Consider the following 22,518-nt stretch of genomic DNA (forward strand, 5'->3'; position numbering starts at 1 on the left):
AATATTAAATCCAGAAAAATAATCTCACACATTAGAAACAACGTTTTTTGACCTCTTGAATTATAAAATTTCAAAAGCTTTTGCCCTCGCTTCGCTACGGCCAATTATAATTTTATTATGCTTATGGAACTTACTGAGGAAATTTTAATAACCTTCCTCAAATAGTTATTCATCAATACGTTAGCTCCTTGAAGGAGATGGAGGGGTGGTTGGTAAAAATGGAGTGCATTTTCGCACCCGGCACCCCAGAAAACCTACCTGACGATATTTCACATGAAACATGACTTTGGGCCCTTTTCCCCGATTTGCTCCTCGGGCCCTAATCCTTAAATCCGCCACTGACAATGTTTCATCAAAATTTCAAAAATCCGTGGACAGAGGCATTTCACCTATTTTCCTGGGAATACACTTTCAATTCTCAAAAATCTAGATTTACTGGAGTGATTTTTTTTCGGAGAAACACTTTCAATTTAAAAGATGGCCTCTTTTTGAATTTTGAAAATTAACCTTTTTTTCTTTCAAAAAAGTAAATCATAAATTTTGGTCTGAAATATCGAAGGGTACGAGTATTCCTGATTAAGATAGTTGAAATGACCATATCCTCGAATTTTTGAAATTTCATATTGAACATTGTTGTATACCTGTAAAAAATGTTGAACACGAAAAAATTTCACCCATAGTGACTGGAAACAATTTTTTTCTGATGAAAAACCTTAATTCAACGAGTTTAGAATTTAGATTTTTGAATAAAAATTTTTACGACTCAAATCAAATCATCAAATCTTACCTTTTTCTCGCTCGGGAATTTGTGCATGCGAATCTGCCGATCCCGATTGTCATTTCGGGTTCGGCAGTTCGGTACACAGCAGTACACTACCATTAATATTAAAAAATAAATCTAAAATCACACCAAAATTTACATTGAAAAAGATCAATCTCAATCGACATTGTGTTATTACAACCACATTTGTTATCATCCTGTTGAAAATTGTAGAAAATTTTAAAACATGTTTGAACCCTGTTTTGATGGCCACAGGTGTTTACTGTGATGAATAAAAATATTACAAGCAGCGCTCAGAAAATTCAGCGACAGAATGACAAACTACATGTCTGATCTAAAATAGTAAGTCTATGCCAAACTTGGTCTCGTTTTTTGTACCATATGAGTTGAACCCCCATGCCATGGTGTCACCGTTTCTACTTCCTCTTTGGGCGTGTTTGGAACGTTGGCGTCTGTTCTTTGTGTATCGAACTAGGGCGTGATCTAGGCGTTTGCGTTTTTCGGCTTCGGCTTTCCACGCCAGCACGTAGGCGTTTACAAATTTGTGCGTTGAATTCGGTTCGTGTTTTGAATTTATTTAAGGATATTTTCTCGGCAATGCTTCGGAATTTAACTCATCGATGTGAGTGAGCTGACAAGTGTAATAGTACGTGTTTTGATGTGAGAAACACGATGGTGAAAACCATTTTCCGGTATGTGGTATATTTACACTAAAATTTACAAAATCATTGAATAAAACGGTGAGCGCGTCGCGAGTATGAATTCACCACGACAGTGTCGTGGAAGTGAAAGGACATCGGTACTGCAAAACTTGACGTACTGTTTCTGGCTTATGTAGGGAGGTTTACACGAAGTAAGCATCACTGAACCGTGAACACGATTATTGAAAATACCTAATAACAATTTTTTATAAGAAATTTTTATTTTATTACTTTGGTACAGCACATCTGGGCCGGTATACCAAATGACCGGTGTATCATATGACCGGTATCAACAATGACGGATGACATGCCGGTCATTTGAATGTCTCATATGGCCGGTATGTGCATTATCGATTAACAGTTTTTCAAATTCGCAGTTCCATAGGGCCGGCATAGCAAATAGCCGGTATTCGAAATGACCGGCATGCAGAAAAAATATTTATACAGGGTGTTCCAGAATAACCTTTCACATTTTGGTAACCACTGATCTGTGTTCAAGAGGAGCTAGGGGAATGGTAAAGGCGGTTCTAGGTAGCCAAAGCATGCCGAATTATGTTTCAATAGTTATTTTTTGCCCTGGAGAAGTAGATGGCTGCACAGTGTACTTTTACTGTGAGGTCCTTTTTTAAAAATAAAGACTCCCGGACCCCTTTACTTTACTCATCAGTAACAAAGCTCATTTTTAACTAAACAGTGAAGTGAATATACAGAATGTGCGCTTCAAGTGTACAGAGAATCAGTTGATAATACTCGAGAAACCTCTACACTCCGCCAAGTTGACTGTTTGGTTGGGCGTGGCTAAGTTTGGTGTAGTGGGACCATGTGTGTTTAATGAAACAGTAACGGTGAGGGGTAAGGCAAAATGTTGAACGAGTTTCTTGTTCCTGAACTGAAAGGCAGACGATTATATAGTGTATGTATAGTTACTTACTTGGTTACAACATGTTGGAGCTACCTATCATTCAGAGACCAACACAATATGTTTAGCGCGTGAGCACTTCGGTCATTGAATAATTTCGTTGAACACAGAAATTTAATGGCTACCTCGATCCCCTGATTTTTCCGCCTATGATTTTTTTTATGGAGTTACCTCAAGTTAAAAGTGTATCAGGATGAATCTAGGACTCTAAAACATCTTCTAGGTGATATTAATCGTGAGTTGAGACTGATTGGAAGAGAAGTGTTCAATAATTCGAAAAAATGTTTGGTTGAATGTGTCAAAAATGATGGAAAATATCTCGATGGAAAAATTTTTAAAACTTTATTTTTAATGGAAACTCAAATATATGGTCTAAAAACGGCATGTTTCTACTTCATTTTGGTTGTAAAAGAATTTTTGTAAACATTTTTCTCTCAGAGTAATAAGAAAAACAAATGTGAAAGGTTATTCTGGAACACCCTGTAGTTAATAATTTGTATATTTTTATTCAGTCTCATTAGACCGGCATACCATTTGCCCGGTAAGGCAAATTCTGTGAGTCAGTGTAACCAACTACAGTGCTGCCAGCCCAATAACCTCAAAAATCCGTATTTTTCATGAAAAAGGAAATCCGTACATTTCCGTACGCTAAAAAAACCCAAAAATATCATGTTTCTTGATTTTGAACTCGTGTGAAACTGACCTTTTAGACATGAAAAATTGAAATCAGACATAATTGTTTGAAAACCTTTCGTTATGTGTGATTATTTCAAAAGAAGGAAGGTAAAATTACTGCTCGAGCGAAGCGAGAGCGAAAATTTTTTGAAAATATGGTTCCAAAAACCAAAAAAACGTCCATTTTTGCATGTTTTATAGGGTAAAAATCGAGAAATCCGTACATTTCCGTATTTTTTGGCAAATCCGTACGTTTTTCCGTACATGCAATCCGTACTGTAGGGAATACTTCGGCGGATTCGTAAATAACGACGTAAAACGGACTTTTCGATGGTTTTTAATTAACAAGAAACAATTAACAATGCAATAATTAATCGGACATTCGATTAAGCTAACTTCGACATCTTACTTCTACTAATGCTAGGTAAGAACTACACATGGTGAATGACAATGCTATATAAACAGTCGGCTACGTAAAGCCAACAAACGGCGAGATGTGTAATCTCGTAATTACGACGTAAATACGGTAAAATTCGCTACATTCGGCCATCCTGGGCGGCGGTGGCGTCCTCGTCACCGGTAGCGACTTCGGTATCGATTTCTTCGGCTTTCCAAGGACGTATCTGAGAAATGTGCAGATCGACGACTCCTTGTTCGGTTCCTTCTCGACGTAGATCTTGGACTCGATAAATATCTCCGGCGACGTTTCTAACTACAACCATCGGACCTCGGTATCGTGGCTGTAACTTCGCTGTATTCGGTACTTTGACAAATACGATTTCGCCGGTGATGAGTTTATCTCCGACGGCATGTTTTCGATCGAATTCGGTCTTCATTTTTCGTTGATTTTCGGCGATATGGTCTCGAGCAATATGTCGCATTACTTCGATATCTTCGACGACTTGGGATTTTTCGATAACTCGATGTAGCGGTGAGTCTGAGAAATTCGGCGTATAACCGTGCAGAAGTTCGAACGGTGTTCTGCCTGTGGTTCGGTTGATCGATACGTTGATGTTTCGTTCGATTTCGGGTACAAAACGGTCCCAATTTTCGGTTTCTTCGATTGATTTCGAGGCGTAGATTATCAGTTGAACGTTGATAATACGGTTGATTCTTTCGACTTGACCATTAGCGCGTGGATGTCGAACGGCTACTCTGTGCGGTATGATACCTCGTTGACGACAGAAGGTTTCGTATTGCGACGACGTAAAACAGGATCCTTGATCGGATATAATTCGGTTCGGATTACCGTAGTGGAGAAACAACTCCTTTAAACAGATTTTGACTTCGTTCGTGGAGGTTGTTTCGACAGGCCATAATTTCACAAATTTCGTGAAACTGTCAATAAGCACGAAGATATGATTCTTCTTCGATTCGGTTTCGACAAATGGACCAATATGGTCGACATGAACGGTTTCAAACGGACGGGTACCAGGCGGTATTGGCAATAATCGACCTTGAGGTTTTCCGGATTCTCCTTTCGCTAGAAGACAGTCGATACACGTTTTGATGTGTAGACGTACATAACGGCGCATTCCGGCGAACCAGAATTTACGTTTGATTGCGGCGACGACTTTTTCCATAGCGAAATGACCCAAATTATCGTGAAACTGGATACAAAGCGACTTTCGCATGAACTTCGGTACAACGAATAATTTACGTTGAGTTTCGATATCGTTGAAAAACAATAAACCATCTTGAATTTCGTATTTCGGATGATCGGCGATGTTTTCGACAATATTACGGATTTCGGTATCGTGACGTTGGTACATTCTTACGGTATCGCTCTCGGATATGATCGTAAAAACTCCAAGTTGTTGGACGACGTTTTCGGTATCGGATGGCGGTTCGACTGGAGCTCGGCTTAAAGCATCGGCGTGTTGCATTTGTTCGCCTTTTCGGTGTTTAATCGTAAATTCGTATTCTTGTAGGAATAACGACCATCGGGCAATTTGAGCATTTGTCGACTGATTAGCGTTCAAATGTAACAGCGCTTGGCAGTCGGTTACAATTGTGAATGGTATACCAAGCAAAAATTGGCGTAAACGAGAAACTGACCAAATAATCGCTAGTAATTCCATTTTCGACGAATGGTACATGGCTTCTTGCGGCGTGGCCTTCTTGCTTACAGCGTAAACGAGTTGAAGAGGAGCGTCTGGCGTCTTCTTCTGTAACAACATTCCTGCAATACCGTGATGAGATGCGTCGGTATGCAGTTCGGTAATCGCTTTCGGATCGAACAATTGCAAAACGGGTCGTTCGGTTAACGTTCTGCAGATGTCTTCGAATGCTTTCTGCTGAGATTCGGTCCAACAGAATACAGCATCTTTCTTCGTTAAATCGGTTAACGGTATGATACGTATTGCGAAATTTTTCACAAAACGACGGAAAAATCCAGCTAATCCGATGAATCTACGGATATCGTGGACGTTGGTCGGTATCGGAAATTTCGTAATCGCAACGATTTTCGCATTTCCAGGTTTCATTTTACCCTGCGAAATTTCGAAACCAAGGAATTCGACGGAGGTGGTTGCGAAATAACATTTTTCGGGTCGGCATGCGAGATTGTATTCGGAAAATGCTTTTAATACAAGCTCGACTCGACGTAACATTTCGGTGAGGTTCGGCGCTGGTACGAATACATCGTCGAAAAAGTTGAACGCAATATCATTACGTAAATCGCGTAAAACTAATGACATGGTTTTCGCAAAATCGATAGGACCATTAGTAGGACCAAACGGATAAACTGTGAATTCGCCACTTTCATTCGGGGTAACGAAGGCGGTTTTCTCTTGAGCGGTTTTCGATAATGGCATTTGGAGATAGCCAGATGCGAGATCGAATAACAAGAATAATTGAGCATCTGAGATGAGACTGAGATGTTCGTCGGCGTTCGGTATCGGAAAATTCTTCTTGATCGTAATCGCATTGAGTTTGCGATAATCGAATACGGGTCGGCGTTTTCCATTTTTCTTACCAACAAGAAAACCTGGAGCGGCGTAAGGAGATTTCGTTTCGACGACAATACCGGCATCTTTCCATTCTTTTATCTGGCGAGACATTTCGGTTGCGTCTTCGGCGTTAGTACGGTACGGTTTCGACGCTGGCGGTGTGCTGTTCGGTAACACATCGATGTCGATTGGCTGTATTTTAGCTCTGCCTAGTTCGGATATATCTAGCGCAAAACATTTTCGGTATCTGTTACATAAATCGAGAAATTTTCCTCGTTCTTCGGCTGATAGCGTGTCGCCAAAATTAATATCGTTTTCGGTCAACGGACGCCATTTCGGACTTGTCGGCGTGGATATCGTTACGGTTGCGGCGATTGGAATGGGTTCGCTTAAAGCTGCGGCGGTAGGTTCGCATATTTCGGCTTTGTCGAGCTGATTAGCGTTGAATTCGATTAACGCTTTCTCAGCTGCTTGGGCTTCTTCCCAACTGCTTTCGTCGTCAGATGAACCATCTGAATAATCGCGTACTCGTACACCTTTCGGGTACTTGAGCTTCAAACCGTATTTGGTTTGGATTCGGATCGGATATATCGTAGGTTCGCACTCGGGTCTCAGTTGGCGGTTTTCGGTTTCGACGATTTTCGAATTGTTGACCTTGAATTCGCTGTTGGTCGACAGGATCGATGATTTGGTAACATTCGGCGTAGTTTCGCATACTACATATTCGGTTTCGGTGGATTTGCTAGCAGCGACCTTGAGTTCGGTTTCGTAATCGGTTTCGACGGAATCGTTGTTGAGTTCGCTTTTCTCGGACGAATATCGCTGAGAATCACTTGCTCGTACTTCGGTTTCGTTTCGTAGATCTATCGTTGGTTTGACCTTGGGCAATTGGTCGCGGTTCGCTGATTTCGGTTCAGGAAACGTAACGATGATCGCATTCGTATCTGCTTTTACAAAATTTACTAGATTTTGCTTTGACGGTTCGGCGATATTTTCTACACGTACTCTGTTGAGCTTCGGTTCGATAACAGGATACTTGCAGAATGGATGATTGATGTCTCGAATCACTAGTTGATCTCGAACTTTGAGATAAGTGACTTCGGGAGCTTCGGTCCACGTTTGACCGATTAGTAACGGAGCGGGAATTATCGCATCGGGTACTATGAGAATTTCGACGTTTTTGACGGTTACATTATCGACGGTGACGGCTGCGGTGAATTTACTCAATACTTCGGTGCCGGTTTCGAGTTTACCAACACCGTAAATACGTTCGGTGCATTTTTCGAATATCGGGTTCGCTCGTATCGCTACACTGGCTCGGACGATACAGACTCTGCTTCCGGGATCGATCATTGATTCAGGAACTTCGACGTTGTTGATACAAGCGGTTTTGATATACTTATTATCAACATTCGGTTTCGACGGAGTAACGTTTGTAGCTGCGGCGACGTTACTGGATTTTTCGGCGTTCGGCGGTTTTGATTTCGTACATTCGCTGCGGATATGACCTTCAACTTTGCATATCGTACAGTACTTCTTCTTTCGAGGTTCTGGGCAGCTTTTCGAGATATGGTCGGTTACTTTGTTGCAATTGTAACACAAAATACCAGTTTTCTCGTTCGACGTATTCGGGTTCGTATTCGACTGGTTCGCTGATGAGGCGGGACGGTTGTTGACGTTTTCCTTCCTCCACGATAATGTACTTGTGGAGTTCGGATTCGAATTCGGCGTAGGGTTCGCAGACTGCTTCGTTGCTGCGGAATTCGACGGACTGGAACTCGGTTGTTGGGCGAAATTCGCTTTCGCCTTCTCGAAACGTTCAAATTCACGTATCTTAGCGATGTAGGATTCGGCGGTTGAATAATCGAACGATTGTAGATAATTTGACAGCTGATATCTACTTAAACCGGCGCACAAATCGGCTTTTGCTTCGGCTGGCGAAATACCAATATCTTTCGCATAACGCAACTTTTCGTAGACGTACTCGAAGGGTTGCTCGTTCGGTTGTTGTTTTCGGTCTCAGTATCGATCGAATTTCTCGGCGGTGCTAAGTTCGCCGATAAACGTTGCATGGAATAAAACTTTGAAATCTTCCCATGTTTTCAATTCGTCTTGGTGAAAAAGCAACCAGCTCTTGGCAGCACCTTTGAGCTTGCTTTTCGCGGTATCGAGGGTTATTTCGGCTGTCCATTGATTGATTCGACTTTTCGTTTTCACGTTCGATAACCATTCTTTCGCTTCAGGAACGGAGACATTACCGTGAAAATTCTGAATATCGGTTGTCTGGTAACCACTTCCAGCAATCTTTAACGCTTTGATTAACTGGTTGGCTAATACGGAATCGTTTGTCTCGAACTGGTCGTCATCTTGGGTCTGACGAGTCTTGGGTTTTACCATTTTGATGATAAAATTCTACGTACGGTTTACGACAAAAACGGTCATTCGAAACGGCACTAAAATCGGATGACCTTGAAATATTTTTGATTATTTCAGGCACAACAGTACTGATAACGGCGATTCGGACAATAAAACGAACGAATTTCACTCTGATTTGTGAATAAAACTGATAAAAATAACGATCTTCGATAATAAAACGTACATAAAACAGAGATAACGGCAATTTTCACTGATAACGGCGATTTTCGGTAAAATTTCACTTTAAAAATAGTACAATACACTTCGATTTGTACTCACGGTATTCAAAAATAATTATTTCGGTTAAATTCGGCACTGATTTGTAATAAAAACAAACAAAAACGTCAATTACGGCGATTTTCGGAACAAAATTCACTTTTCAAGGACAAATTTACTTGCTGCAACCTTGAACTGCGGATTGTTTACGTATTCGGAGATGACCTTGAAGTAAATATACTCGTAGGTGGCGTTGGAATCGAATAACGACGTGATCGGTAGTTGACCTTGGGCTGGAACACTCGTTGGTGGCCTTGAGATCGAACTGCGGCGTTTTTACAGATGACCTTGGAGTTGAAATACTCTTTGGTGACCTTGGAATCGAACTACGGCGCGGAATTTCACTTTTGATCATATATTCGGAATCGGAATCGAATTTTACGGCGATTTACGGACACAGGAACGGTAGAAACAGCATAGAACGCATAAAAACTTACGTTTTTCGATCGGATGATGCAATACTTTGACACAATGGCGTGATTTGCGTCTTATCGGATGATGCAATACTTTGACACAATGAAAACGGATTTTTCGGTTCTGATTTGTGTGATTAGAACACTTTCAACGAATAAAACGATGAAAAACGATCTTTTTCAGTACTTACAGCTTTCACTGAGTCTGAATTCGGCGGATTTCGGTACACACGTTTGTCAGGATACACAGTACACTTCTAATGGATCGCGAATTACGCTACCACTTCTGATTTGTAGGGAATACTTCGGCGGATTCGTAAATAACGACGTAAAACGGACTTTTCGATGGTTTTTAATTAACAAGAAACAATTAACAATGCAATAATTAATCGGACATTCGATTAAGCTAACTTCGACATCTTACTTCTACTAATGCTAGGTAAGAACTACACATGGTGAATGACAATGCTATATAAACAGTCGGCTACGTAAAGCCAACAAACGGCGAGATGCGTAATCTCGTAATTACGACGTAAATACGGTAAAATTCGCTACACGTACATCTCAAAATTCCGTACAAATCCGGACTTTTCCGTACGTCTGGCAGCACTGAACCAACATAGAAGTATGGGCTGTGGAACATGACCTATTTTTTAAAAAAAAATCTATTCTATAGGGATTTGACAAGACAACTGTCGCGCTCTAGGAAATGGTAGTCAAAAACACCGGAACTACCGAAAGGTCACGTTGTTATCAGCAATTTTCAACAATTTTCCTTCAATTTTCACAACATTACATTCCAATGTTTATACTGGGACCTTTCATCAGCCAATCATAAACAAGGCGACACTAGCGCGGCGCACCTCTGTCAAGTTCCTATAGCAGCAACTGCAGCAAGGGATGAAATTTCGTGTAAATAAATTAAATTATGGGATCCCTGGGTTGATTTTTGAAATCTGACTAAGTACTCCTTTAACATTCACATAGTGAGAAGGTTAGACTCTCATAAGAGTAAAATAAAATTACGATTGTAAAATGTAAAGTAACTAAGTAAGTAGGCAACTCTCTTATAAAATCAAAAATATTAGAAAAAGTTCAAACAAACGTTGCAGAACGTCAAAAGAGACACTTTCCACCTGGAGGCTGGAATTTTCTCTTCGAATGGTTATGGAGGGGAAGGAGGGGAGCTATCACGTGCCGAAAAAAATCCGGATTACGTAAAATCAACTTTATTCAATCTTTGAACAACCCTAATCTGCTTTAGATCGTCGAATTGCATAACTAAGTACATATAGGTACCTATGTACCTACTTATAGTTTTAAAAAAAAATTGAATAATTGACATTTGACCCGTTATTTTATTTCTAAAAAGGACGAGGAATGGAATTTAAATTGCGGCTAATAGTACTAGTAGGGACCTATTAAACAATGATGTGAACATTATTTTCGTTCATTTTTTTTTTTTAATAGAGGCATTGAGTTTAAATAGGAAAACCTAAGTCAATTGTGTGGTCAAACCTTCTCAACCTCAACTGCCATCTCAGAAAACCTCGTCAGATCTGAAAGTAAAAAATGAAAAAACAAACATTTGCTTCTTCATCTCATCTCATCCCAAGTTAATTACTTACCTACAATTGAATGAGCAAACAAAAGTAGTTATGTTAGTAATGTATAGTTAAGTAGTAGGTACCTGAACCTGAAAGCAAACATGGTTGAAAATTAGAAGTTCGAACCTGCACATTCTAACATTCATGATCATGATTTAAAAAACTTTCACAATCAGAAATAGAGCAGGAGAATAACGTAAAAAAGCGAGGGCAAAAAGGAAAAAATTGGCGTGTTCAGATGAACCCCCTGAACTACCAAAAAAAACCGAACCTCCTAACCCTGGAGCTAAATTTTTTTAGGGGGCTAAAACCGGTTCCGATTTAGGTTTTTTGCGATTTACTCCGAAAATATTAGGTTTACGAGAAAAACTGCCATGACTAAAAATGTTCCCCTTCAAATTCTCGACAATTTGATACTAGGCTCGATACCCACCCCTCAAGAGGGGTGTCTGAAAAAAGGGGTGGAAAGAGTAGGTGTTTGAAGTCAGTCCAATAAATTGATCAACGTTACCACTTAATATCATTCGTTTTCGCTCAAATTTTTTTACGAAGTCTACTCACCCAACTATTAATTACATCACCATTGATTGGTCTTCAGCCCTCCCAAGGGGTTGGTGGGGGATGCATGGGTTTTCAAGTAACACACTACTGAATCATATATTTGAAAAACAAATCTGGACGTGCGATATATCGAATAGTATGTTTTCGAGGTCGCTGAATACGAATATGAACTCATTTTTTGCATACAACCCCTCAAAGCCCCTCTGTGCCCCAAAAAGGGGGTTAAAATTTTGAAAAATCGTGAAAAGTCGAGTGATATACTTATCGAATGGTAGGTATGTTTTCGAGGTCGCTGAGTACGAATATGAACTTATTTTTCGGGTCCCACCCCACAATGTCACTCTTCGCTCCAAAAAAGGGGCCAAATTTTGAAAAATCATAAAAAGTCGAATGATAAATATATCGAATGGTGTGTTTTCGGGATTCTATTTTGAAATATTTCATCAATTTATGAGTTTTTTCAGCAAATAAAGAAACGTTATAAATGATTAACTTCATTTAAATTTCCCATAAAAATATAATTCGAGTGGCACTTAAGTACCTAGACAAAATTTAAAAATAGAAATTAGTTGGATGATTATACATTTTATTTCAATGAAATTCGACAACACGTACAGTGAAAGTCCAAGTTCCATTTTATTTTCTATTGAAAAATAATCAAAACCTGGTAGGTGAGTGAGCGTTTTAAGGAAAAATCTTGAGATGTAAAATGTTTTCTTTGCAAAATGAGCGTTCAAACTTTTTGAACAGCGATCCCAATAATACCTTGGTAATGCGAGTAGCTCTACTTACATCTCCCCTCCTCCCGCCAAAAGTTAGCCCAATCAGTATTTTTGAGATGAATTTTCAGAATTTTTTCTAAAATGATGGTGTGAATCTTTAAAAAAAAAGATCATACCATGTTTTTTCGTTAACTTTTTTGGGGCTGAGAACCGTTGTGCTTTGGACTCTAAAAATATGTGTTCAGCGATCTTGAAAACATATACTATTCGATATACTCGTATTTACACGATGTTCAACGACTTTTCAAAATTTTATTCTATTTAGAAGGGCGTGAAGGAGTTTTGAGGAACTATAAGCAGAAACCAAGTTCATATTCGTACTCAGCGACCTCGAAAACATACCTACCATTCGATAAGTATATCACTCGACTTTTCACGATTTTTCAAAATTTTAACCCCCTTTTTGGGGCACAGAGGGGCTTTGAGGAGTTGTACCCAGAAAATAAGTTGGTATTCGTATTCAGCGACCTCGAAAACATGCCATTCGATATATTGCATGTCCAGATTCGTTTTTCAAATATATGATTCAGTTGTGTGTTACTTGAAAACCCATGCATCCCCCACCAACCCCTTGGGAGGGCTGAAGACCAATCAATGGTGATGTAATTAATAGTTGGGTGAGTAGACTTTGTAAAAAAAATTTGAGCGAAAACGAATGATATTAAGTGGTTACGTTGATCAATTTATTGGACTGACTTCAAACACCTACTCTTTCCACCCCTTTTTTCAGACACCCCTCTTGAGGGGTGGCTATCGAGCCTAGTATCAAATTGTCGAGAATTTGAAGGGGAACATTTTTAGTCCTGGCAGTTTTTCTCGTAAACCTAATATTTTCGGAGTAAATCGCAAAAAACCTAAATCGGAACCGGTTTCAGCCCCCTAAAAAAATTAGCTTCAGGGTTAGGAGGTTCGAGTTTTTTTTGGTAGTTCAGGGGGTTCATCTGAACACATTCCCGAAGAAAAAATTTATATGCCAATTTTTTCCTTTTTAAAACCGCTATTTGCCTGCTCTAAAAGGTGATTAAAAAGAATTAAATTTGGATTTCAAACCACCCTTTTAATATGAAATTGTATATACACCAATGACACTAAAAAAACGAGAGCTGAAAACTCAAAAGTGTTCGAGATTTTCAAAATTTCAATACGTAAGGTATGTCAATGTCAAACAACTATGACAGCATTAATCATTTTTTTTTAATCTTTGGAGAGATGAAGACAAAGGTAGGTTTGCACTCCTAAAAATAAAAATCTAACGCGAGTCCAACCAACGATGGCCTTATGGGCCATTCATGTCACTTGCCACTTGTCAGACTCAGAGGACACTTCTTGGTTCTTTTCTTTCTATCTTTCTATCTTTATTTTTCACGATGTGAGTGTGGCCAAATTGGAGTGTCGGTGTTGGGATTGAGAGGGTCAGATCATTAAAACCAAGCTTCATATTTCATTTCAATTCAATTCAGCACCTCTAGAAACCTGGCAAACGATAGGTAACATAATGTCACTCGGAAATCGACATTACTCATTATTACGACTTACGAGTACTTTTAAGCTTTTGTAGAAATTCCCTCCCCCACCCTTTTTTGAAATAAAGGGTCAACCATTTAATTTTTTTCATTACGTCGCATTACGTGCAATCATTGCATTGCAATGTCCAATGTCCCTCTAAATCCTTTTTTAATTCTCTACAATATTATACACAAAATTTAAATTTTAAATTAAACCCTCACAGCTCAATGCAGAAATAAAAGTTACATTTTGGCAGCACTGCCTCACATATTTACCTTTGCCGGGCTAAGGATATGCCGGTCAAATGAGACAGCATTTAATAAATGGTAATTAACATTTTTACACTTCTTTTTCACATGCCGGTCATTTGGGATGCCGGCCATTTACCATACCGGTCATATGGGAGCACACAAATTGATACAATTTTTTTGATAAATAATATACCGGCCCATTGGGCCACCTAATCACCACCATAAAAAGTATGCCGGTCATATTGTGCGATTTTGTATGCCGGTCATTTGGTATACCCGCCCAGATGTGCTGTACCTATTACTTTTCATTTTTTAACTGAATAGCTCTGTTCGTTTGGAACACACTTTCTACACCTAGTGTATGTTCGGTGTGTACTCCGAATTCAGGGTGTAACCAGTGTATACACTGAACACGCGTTTCAAAGAAATGAATTCAGTGCACTCATCACACACCAAAAATCAAAAAAAATCGTCAACTGTTAATTTCCAATGATAAAAACAATAAATAACACATCATCCCCATAACATCTCATCACATTAAAGTTGGCTTTTTACAAACTGTTATCTTGCAACAAAATACATTCTCGGTGTATACACCCGCTACACCTCCTTTTATTCGGTGTAGTGAGTGTATACACCGAACGTACACCCGCTCTACACCCGGTCCAAACGAATACAAAAAATCTGTACACCGAACACACACTTTTCCCAAACAAACGATTTTGGTGTACAAAGTGTACACCAAACAGAAAGTGTGCTCCAAAAGAACAGAGCTAATGTTTCACCAAGGAGTGGATATATTAAATGGGGGTCTGGGGGCGAAGCCCCCAGCAATATTTCTGTCCAAATTGGTAAAACTGCAATTTTTAATTTTTAGTTTTTATCAATTCATTTTGCTTCAATTATGCTATTTTATTCAATATATTGAACAGAACTATTGCTGGGGGCTTCGCCCCCAGACCCCCATTTAATATATCCACTCCTTGGTGAAACATTCAGTTGAAAAATGGAAAGTAATAACCAGGGGTGCTAACCATAACCGCAAAAAACCCAAACCCAAACAAGATCCATAATTTTCAGAGCTGTGGGACCGAAACGATTTCGGGATTGGATTTCGGTTTCGGGATTGAAATTTTTTCATTTCGGGTTTGAATTTGTTTTGGGATTTGTAATTCAAATTTTTATTTCGGTTTCAGGATTCGTTTTGGGATTGAAAAATTTGTTTCGGTTCCGGGTTGAATCGGTTTCGGTTTCGGGATTTTCATTTCAACCAATTTTAAGCCCAAATTCACTAATAGACCTTGCAGGGGTCCAAAAAATGGGAGGTTTTGACGTGAAAAATCCAATGGAGTGATTATTTTAACGTTTTAAGAGCATGTTTTGCTGAATTCGTCGAGTAATTTTTATTTTAATCTGAATGATTTACAATAAATGATGTAAAATGACCATTTTTCATAATAAAATCGCGGAAAACAGGCAAAAATTGAAATCCCGAAACCAAAACGATTTTGTTTCGGTTTCGGGATTGTTTCGGCCCTTTCGGGTTCTAAATTATATCGGTTTCGGGATTTTTTCGGTTTTGGGATCAAGAAAAATAACGGTTTCGGTTTCGGGATTGGTTTTGGGATCGGATTTGAATCGGGATTCAATCGGTTCCAGTTTCGGGATCGTTTCGGTCCCACAGCTCTGATAATTTTAGCCATTTTCAAACCCAAACTGAAAACAAAAACCGAAATTTCATAGGTTTTTTAAAAACCGTAAAAAACCAGAACAAAAATAATGAAGCAGCGTGAGTGAAACTGAAACCTAAACCGATATAATTTATTTCGGTTTTTTTCAGTTTTCAGTTTGGGTTTTTTTCGGTTTTTTAAGGTTTTCTGTTGCGTTTTTTTCGGTTTTTAAATTTTTTGTGGAGATTTTTTCTAATTTTTGACTTTTGAGACTCGAAAGTCAAAATCCAGGGAATTTGATAAATATAATGAACTGAACCTAACAAACTGGGTCCTTGGTTGTTGCTGTTTGGGTTGCGAAGAAATTTTTTTAAAAAATATGTGAAACCCAAAAAAACTGAAAACCGAAACCAAAACCAGAATTTTTGTGAGTAAAACCGAAACCCAAACTGAAACTGAAATTTTGAATTTCAAAACCGAAACCGAAATCAAAACCGAAAAATGTCAACAAAAAAATTGGAGTGAAACCGTAACCTTAATTAAAATAATTAAGGTTAGCACCCCTGGTAATAACAAAAAAAAAAATCTTATTAAAATAATATTGTTATAATTTAATTTAATTTCAATAATTGAAAAAAGAATCAGCGTTGAAATTCACATTTTGTAACATTAAAAAAAATTCACCAATTCCAGTAAACTTGCACAATGTACATCTCCCTTCAGAAAACAAGTCATAGGGTTGGGAGGGTGCAGAGTAAGAAAGTAGCTACCAACAAGTTCGTTATGCATCTGAGCCCGTATCATCGGTCATATCCACCGTTCGGTCGTGGTAAACATTTATGACATTCGCGCTTATGTTTTCATCAATATAATCAGTTTAAAACATTTTACCACAAAATGATTTTCATATTTGTGTTCCTGAGGTGAAACTACATCAGCATACACTTAACACTGCTCCGAAATCGATGAGTTAAATTCCGAAGCATTGCCATTTTCTCGATATGTTGCAGCATCCGAAGATGAATGAAATGTACTGGTAATTAGTAGTAAATAGTTGAACGAAAAATTGATAATAATATTCGATTCGAATGGCCATAGACGGATGCGTGTTTAGGTTGCGTTAGCACCTTGTGTGATTGGCACTGGGCTATCAGAACCATATAGCTCGGTAATATAAAATGTATACGAAGGATTGCAACATCGCAGAATTATATTTGACGAGTAAACAATCATGTACCCGTATTAATGGATATCGGAAACGTAAACTCGGAAACGAACTCTTGCGATTCAGCGGCCACTTCGTCGTCGTCGAACGAAGACATTAAACCAGATATCACACAGAGCGATTCGCTTAACTATAACAATAACGTTAACAAAGATAATATTTCGTCGTCGCCGTTGGCCTTACTGGCAGCTACTTGCACAAAAATTGGAGGCTCAACGGGTCAGCAAGAACGCGGAGGCAGTCCTTCGGGTAACGGACAGAATACACAGACCAAAGTGGTCAGCGCACAAGTACCCGGAGCCGGACATGTGGTTGAGCTGAACCTTCCGGCCGCGTTACTTCAGCAACTGCAAGCACAACAACAGCTGGCTAATGTCACTTGTAGCCGAGCTGATTCGAATGTTACCTCGCAGGTGGCCGGACAACAGCAGGTGATAACGTTCGCCAATTTACCCAATCTGATACCCATACAGGCAGCAACGAATACTCAGAACGTTCAAAATGACGTTAAACCTGATCAAACGGTGTTTTCGCTGCAAGGATTACCTGGTCAGTATATCCAGCAGGGTAATCAGTTCGTTCCTGTATCGGTGGCCAGCAGTAACAACGTTAGCTATAACGTCCTACCCGTACAAACGATTCAAGTTGAAAACAACGAACAAGTATCAATTCCCACCCTGAACACCAGTAACTCGCAGGCGTCTACTATTCAAATTTCGAGCGGGCCTACGACACTGATAACGCCATCCGGTCAAATAATCAGAACGCCTACCAACGTTCTACCCACCAATATCCTACAAAATGTTACGGCGGCCGGGCAAACGTTACAATTTCCCACAACTCATGCTAACGTATCGGTACGACCTGCAGCTTCGACACCGCAGGTTATTCAGTTCCCGCTGCAGCAAACGATCCCCGTACAAATACCAATTTCAACATCTACCGGACAGACCATCTATCAAACGGTGCATTTTCCATTTCAAGCGATCACTACGTCGTTGCCTAACGTTATGCAAACTTCTTTGTTAGGCCAAGTGCAAATGTTACCGCAAATACCTCAGATCGCTACTACAGCTACTCCTCAAGTCGCTCAGATACTCACGCCTTCCGGGCAAATACAAACCGTACAGCTGGCTCACTTTAATCCGAATACTTCGGCTGGTAATCAAGTACAATTGATTCAAACCTCGCAACCAGCTACCTCGGTTACGGTGAGCGGTTCGTCCAACGTTTGGACGACTACGGCGAACAGTACGAGTGCCACTAGCACAACGTCGGCTACCAATACGTCCTTCCAAACTGTCCAGATACCGAATAGCGTCAACGTGAACGGTAACGCCACCATAACCAATACTCAGTCTTCCAACATGCAACCTGTGCAAATCATAACTCAGCCTCAACTACCGCAGCAGATCACTTTGACAACTGGTAACCAACCGCAACAAGTTACGATTATTCCGGCCTCCAGTTTATCGAATATTCTACAAAATAATGCCAATTCTACCAATACGACGAATAATAATAACAATCTAGTCCAAGTACCCAACATACAGACAATAAATATACCAGGAATAGGACCAGTTCAGGTGATCCCCGCGCCTCAGCTATCTAATCCGACCAATATAACGACCTCGACTCAACCAACGTTTTTACAAAACATACCTCAAAATCTACAAGTGATCGCGCCAACGATACAGCAAGTTCAGCCGGACATCGAACGTAATTCTAAAATACGTATAATCAAATTCGAAACATTCAACCAATCTCCGTCACCGGCCACACCATCGTCTCCGGCCATCGAAGAAGACTCCGGTGACGAAAAAAGACGCGTCAAACGAGTCGCCTGTACGTGTCCAAATTGCCGCGAGGGAGGCGAAAGATTGAGCGGTAAAAAAGTTCACGTCTGCCATATACCCGGTTGTAATAAAGTATACGGTAAAACTTCTCATCTACGTGCTCATTTACGATGGCATACCGGAGAACGTCCTTTCGTCTGTAACTGGCCTTACTGCGGTAAACGTTTCACCAGGTCTGACGAGCTCCAAAGGCACAATCGAACTCATACCGGAGAAAAACGCTTCGAGTGTCCTGAGTGTACCAAGAAATTCATGCGCAGCGATCACTTACAGAAACATATACGAACTCATCAAAAACGTATCGACTCTTCGGTCAAGCACTTCGACAACAACATACAACATTCGTCCGGCGATGATTTAAATCTTGTTGTGAAAACCGTAGGTGCGTTTATGCAACAACAAGAAGTAGCCACATCCACTCAATCTATTTTACCCGACGATGGAACTTCGTCAGGTGAAGAGAACTTCATCACGATTCAAACCGAATCCGTCGAATCGTCTTCGTTGATCGTTGACGCGAATATGGAATCGTCGTCGCCCGGTTGAACTTGCCCAGTATTTGTTATACTAGTCAGCTTGGTATTCTTGTTTTTCAAATTCAAATTTTTCTTTTCTAAAGGGTGTTTCATTATGACTTTGTAATTAATCGCGTGTATTTTTAGTTCTCACGTAATTGTACGTCAGTTTTTATTTTGGTATTTTTTTATTTACGTATGTGTTGTTTTTTTTTCTAATGTTGTATAATGAATGTATTGTAATTTTTGTACATTATTGATTATGTTAGTTGTCCAGGGGCTGAGATTGATTGCATCGAGTGACGAATCCGTTGTACTAGAGAATAATTTCATTCCAGAATGTTGAGGTATGTTTTCCAAGTTTGGTGTGTGTTTGGTTTAAGTTTTTGAGACGAGAATTTACATTTTGTTGTTTTTTTTCTTTCACAGGTCATCTCAAAAAGTACATTCATTCGAAGCTCACGCACAAATATTATTACCTATGGGAAAAATAAAGAATTTCATTTCAAATACTCTTATCTAAGTAAGTTGAGTTTTTAACGTCTTCCAAAAGGTTTATTCTTTGTTGATAATTTGGATTTTGTTCTATTTACAGATTGTTCCTTCTATCAAAATATTTCACCGTGAATTATCTACTAGTTCAATGTGTTCAAAGTACGTATTTGATGTAAAATTTTCAAGACCATTTATTATCTATTTTATGTTGTGTTAATTGTGTTTTATTGTTTTGATAACTTCGATAAGAAAATTTTGTAGTCGACGGAAGAGAATTTGATATTTTAGTGTTTCAAATCACTAAACGCCTAGTATGTATTTGAAAGTATGAATTTTGAGAAGCAAAGTTGGTGGATTCTGTTTCATTGATCTTTCAATTTATGAATTGGGCTGAAATTTTTTGATTTTGATCAACATTTTTGGTGTTTGGTAATATTCTTCTATTAATTAGGCTTGTAAAATTGAATTGATCAAGAACGTCTCTCTGAGAAACTGAATTCCCTGATTGAATATTTGGTAAAATTATCCTTTTCTCTGCCGTTCATGAAATAATTATTGACGTGTATTTTAGTGAGACGTCTGGCAAACTATGTAAACTAATGTCCAATCGTATCACACACTTTTTATGGAATTTTAGAATTTTAGAACCTTTCAATAGGTATTGAAAAAAATAATGATAATTTAAAATTTGTGCTAATATGTATTTTATAATATTAAAAAAACATTCAAATTCTCCCTTGAAGACCTGCCAGTAACAAAATATTGTGTTTTTGTTAGTATGAGTAGGTACTTACATTTTTCTCATGTACATAGTTATTTGTGTTGTAAATAGCTGAAATTCTGGTTAGGCCTATCAATTAACACGAAGATAATGCTTTTTTGAACCAAATTTTTGCAAAAATATACCTTAAATAATTAAAATTCGGTATTTCAACTTGATCTTAAGGTAAAAAAACGCAATTGTTGAAATTTCTTCTCATCTTGATGATGTTTTTTGAAGAACTGTTATTGAAAAATAGGCAAAATTGACCAATACCAATACTTGTGTCGTTTTATTTTACTTTACTTTTTAGTTTTTACTAATCCATTTTTTACTTTTATTTGCAGAATTGATCACTAAAACGAATTATTGAATTATCCTGTAAAAACTTCCAATTCCTGAAAATTTACATTTTAAAACTAAGGAAGAAGTAATTTTATTCAAATAAATGAAGAAATTAGTAGAATAATTTTTTTTAGAGAATAATACTTTAAGTTACCTATACTCGTGATTTCATTTATATTTTAATTGAATAATTATTGTTACGTTTCTGTTTTCCTTTACAATTTTTTTCTTTTTTGATAAGTAATTTCTTCTTTTTTTTTTTTTTTTTGAAATTTATGTTTTGAATCAACAGCATAATCAAGTTTTATGGTTGGTTTGAGTACCTAATATTGTTTTTCAGGGGTTTCATTATTATATGTTGTACGTTGTTGATGGAAATCAACTTTTTAAAACTTTTGTATTCGTTGAAGTATTATTCACTTTTTTTTAAAAACTTTTGATAAATTTGATTTTTAACGTGTCGACATTCTGTTGTGCTGGGCATATAGATTTTTTCCCCCCGTTTTAATCATCGAATTATAAAATGATCAAGTATTATTTTCGAATTTTATTCATTTACTGTAGTAATTTTTTTCGTTTACCAGTATCCCTACTAGTCTTATGTGGTCATACTGTGTTAATCTAGGACATGCCATTGCCATTGCATAATATTAAATCAACTTATATCAAAGAAAAGTTTGTTGTGATTTTTCTGTGTAAAATAGGAGGAGATTTATAATTTTTTCAACTTCCAATTATTAATGTTTTATTTTATTATTTTTCAATTCAAATGTGTCTTTTCTCTATCTTTTTTTAAAGTAATTTTTTTTTTTTGATCGATGGTTTTCCCTTTTTTTTGTGCAAATATGGAACATTGTGTATTTAATGTGAATTTTAATTATGTTTCAAGTTTAGAAGTTTTAGATAAATAAATGTTGTTCGCTATTTTATTGTTTGTTTTCGAAAAGGTAAGAGAGATAATGACGTTGAAAAATGGGATTCCGGGTCTTAATCGTACAAGTATTGATTAATTTTTTTTTTAAATGACTATCGAGCAATATGATTTCATGATTGATAAAATTTTCCATCATTATTACTTTTTTTTGAAATTTAATCGATAACAAGAGTGATCATAACATTGAAAATTTCATTTCATCCTTGTTTAGAAACTAAGCAACAAAATTCATCCGAAATTGGGCTCTTTTTGTTGAATTTGAAAAATGTGCGAAAAGTTGGAGATCCCTACAAATTCGATATCCGCAAGGTTCTTTTTTCAAGGATGCTTTAAACTTCAAACTCGAATTTTATCGTTAAAGGTAGAGTTCAGAAGAAAAACTCAAAGTGGAGGGGTTAATTAATTTTATACCTTCGAATAACTTTAGAACGATAAAAGCAGCAACCCTCGGTAAATCTAAATCATTTCCGAATGGGTTTTTCGTGTTTTTTTTTAAATTATTAGAATTCCTTTTTAATTATTATCAAACAATCGTGTTCTCAGACTTACTGAAAAGTGAAAATTTTCAATAAACCCAATCCAAAATTGACACATACAAAATTCATAAATGGTACCTTATTCAAAAAACAGTTGGATATTTCGATAGGAAATTTTATCCCCTTCAATTTTATTCCTTACAAAATTTTACGTAAAACCACTTATTTTGAATTTGATTACGAAAAATGAAAGTGTCAAGAGCAGTGAATCGATCCGATGCAAGGTAGGCCCATTCTTTTTAGTTTTTATTCTGCACACTTTCTTCAACTTCAAAAACTTCATAAATTTTCGAGAAAAAACTCAAGTAAAGAGGGTAAAAAATGCAGAATATCTCAATGTTTTA

At 37.9% G+C, this 22,518-nt stretch overlaps 1 protein-coding gene across 6 annotated transcripts; it reads left to right on the top strand.

Annotated features, from left to right (window-relative positions):
* The first annotated feature begins 920 nt into the window (after nucleotides 1-920).
* LOC135832161 (transcription factor Sp4-like) lies at nucleotides 921-21,628 on the top strand. 6 transcript variants are annotated; one of them, XR_010556283.1, is made up of 5 exons: nucleotides 921-1,634; nucleotides 19,374-19,451; nucleotides 19,534-19,627; nucleotides 19,700-19,758; nucleotides 20,707-21,628. XR_010556283.1 is itself a non-coding variant. In XM_065345222.1 (5 exons), exon 2 carries the CDS (start codon nucleotides 16,754-16,756, stop codon nucleotides 19,133-19,135), a length of 2,382 nt encoding a protein of 793 aa, XP_065201294.1. In that variant the 5' UTR covers nucleotides 1,157-1,634; nucleotides 16,519-16,753; the 3' UTR covers nucleotides 19,136-19,451; nucleotides 19,534-19,627; nucleotides 19,700-19,758; nucleotides 20,707-21,628. The 6 variants fall into 6 exon arrangements, 4 of the variants coding, with proteins under 4 accessions (XP_065201294.1, XP_065201284.1, XP_065201302.1 ...); XR_010556284.1 differs by having other exon boundaries at nucleotides 921-1,473; XM_065345222.1 differs by having other exon boundaries at nucleotides 1,157-1,634; nucleotides 16,519-19,451.
* The last annotated feature ends 890 nt before the right edge of the window (nucleotides 21,629-22,518 follow it).

Source organism: Planococcus citri, chromosome 1 (assembly GCF_950023065.1).
Source record: "Planococcus citri chromosome 1, ihPlaCitr1.1, whole genome shotgun sequence".
In the NCBI taxonomy this organism is placed as follows: Eukaryota; Metazoa; Arthropoda; class Insecta; order Hemiptera; family Pseudococcidae; genus Planococcus; species Planococcus citri.

What these genes read in the sequence shown, in the direction of transcription:
- LOC135832161 (XM_065345222.1), top strand. Translation starts at nt 16,754, where the DNA reads ATGGATATCGGAAACGTAAACTCGGAAACGAACTCTTGCGATTCAGCG.